The 1,344-nt window shown below is 30.4% G+C and overlaps 1 protein-coding gene across 1 annotated transcript; it reads left to right on the forward strand.

Moving 5' to 3' along the window:
- Positions 25-758, forward strand: LOC107648549. The gene has a single exon (XM_016352370.2). It carries the CDS (start codon positions 207-209, stop codon positions 561-563), a length of 357 nt encoding a protein of 118 aa, XP_016207856.1. The 5' UTR covers positions 25-206; the 3' UTR covers positions 564-758.

Genomic DNA, 1,344 nt, shown 5'->3' on the forward strand with positions numbered 1-1,344 from the left:
CAGTTCCAGCCCTTAATTGTCTCTATTTTGGACCCCACATTTCCACAATCCCCTCAAAAATTCTCATTACCCCTTTTCATAAAAGAAGCCTTTAGAACCTTAAATAGAAGAAGAGATTAGAATATGCAAAAATACAAAAATCCAATTAATCTTCTTCTTCCTCTACTACTATTTTCTTTCTTTCTTTCTTTCTTAGCCCAATTTCCATGGAAAATTACAACAGATCAAGGTCCTATGGAAATAATAATGGGCAAGTAGTGGTGCATATGGAGAGCTACTATGGTGCACCACCACCAACTATGCCTCATGATGATCATGATCTAAGGTCCTATAGTAGTGTTTCATATGCACAAAGTAAAAGTCATCAAAGGGGTATTAAGTTGAAGAAAGGGAAAAGTGTTTCAACAAAGTCATGGGGTTTTGGAAGTGATCCTGAGTTTCAAAGGAAGAAGAGAGTTGCAAGCTATAAGATGTATTCTGTTGAAGGAAAAGTCAAAGGTTCTTTTAGGAAGAGCTTCAGATGGCTCAAGTATAAGTACACACAAGTTCTTTATGGATGGTGATGAATCAATGATCTAATTATTGGTAATGTTTGTTATTAATTCTTTTTGTAACGTTTGTATGCTCTAATTATCTGTTTACAAATTTGAATATTCTGTTCATGAGGATGAGAAATTAATTGTAGATTCATGGATCTTGATATAATTTTATTTGAGGACTGATAAGTTTATTTTGTTTCTATATTATGTATTTTCATATATATTTTATGAATAAGATTGATTGATTTTGTAATCAAATAAACCGCTTCATTCATTAATAGGGAAATAAGATTTAAATTTCCGACCAATTAGTTCTTCATTTATCAAACTAAAAAAATTCTATAAAAAAAATCTTGTAAGTGTCCTTTTAAAGATAAATATTTAATACATTAAAGAGAAAAATTCAAAATAGTCCTGACAATTATTTTAAAAGACAACGAGATCTTTGACAAAAAAAAATCTAACTTGACCCCTAATAATTATCTCGAAATGACAACGAGATCCCTATGCCAAAAAAAAGTCAATGTTATTTTTTTTGGCACAGGGACTAATCAGTCTCCAAAAAAGATCAGGGATCGAATCGGGTGTTTTTTTTTTTTGGGGCTTCATTGTCATTTCGAGGTAATTGTCAGGAGTCGGGTGGGATATTCATTCTAGATTAAATGACAACAAATAACTTATTAATCAACTTATTAATCAAATAAAAATTTGATTTACAATTAATTAGCCATTAATCTATGAAAAAAAATGTATTCACATAATTTAGAATTGAGCTAGGGACTTATAATGCAATTTTTGTTGAAGC

Source organism: Arachis ipaensis, chromosome B06 (genome assembly GCF_000816755.2).
Source record: "Arachis ipaensis cultivar K30076 chromosome B06, Araip1.1, whole genome shotgun sequence".
Lineage (NCBI taxonomy): Eukaryota > Viridiplantae > Streptophyta > Magnoliopsida > Fabales > Fabaceae > Arachis > Arachis ipaensis.

Coding starts and splice junctions, on each gene's coding strand:
- LOC107648549 (XM_016352370.2), top strand. CDS start 207: ATGGAAAATTACAACAGATCAAGGTCCTATGGAAATAATAATGGGCAA.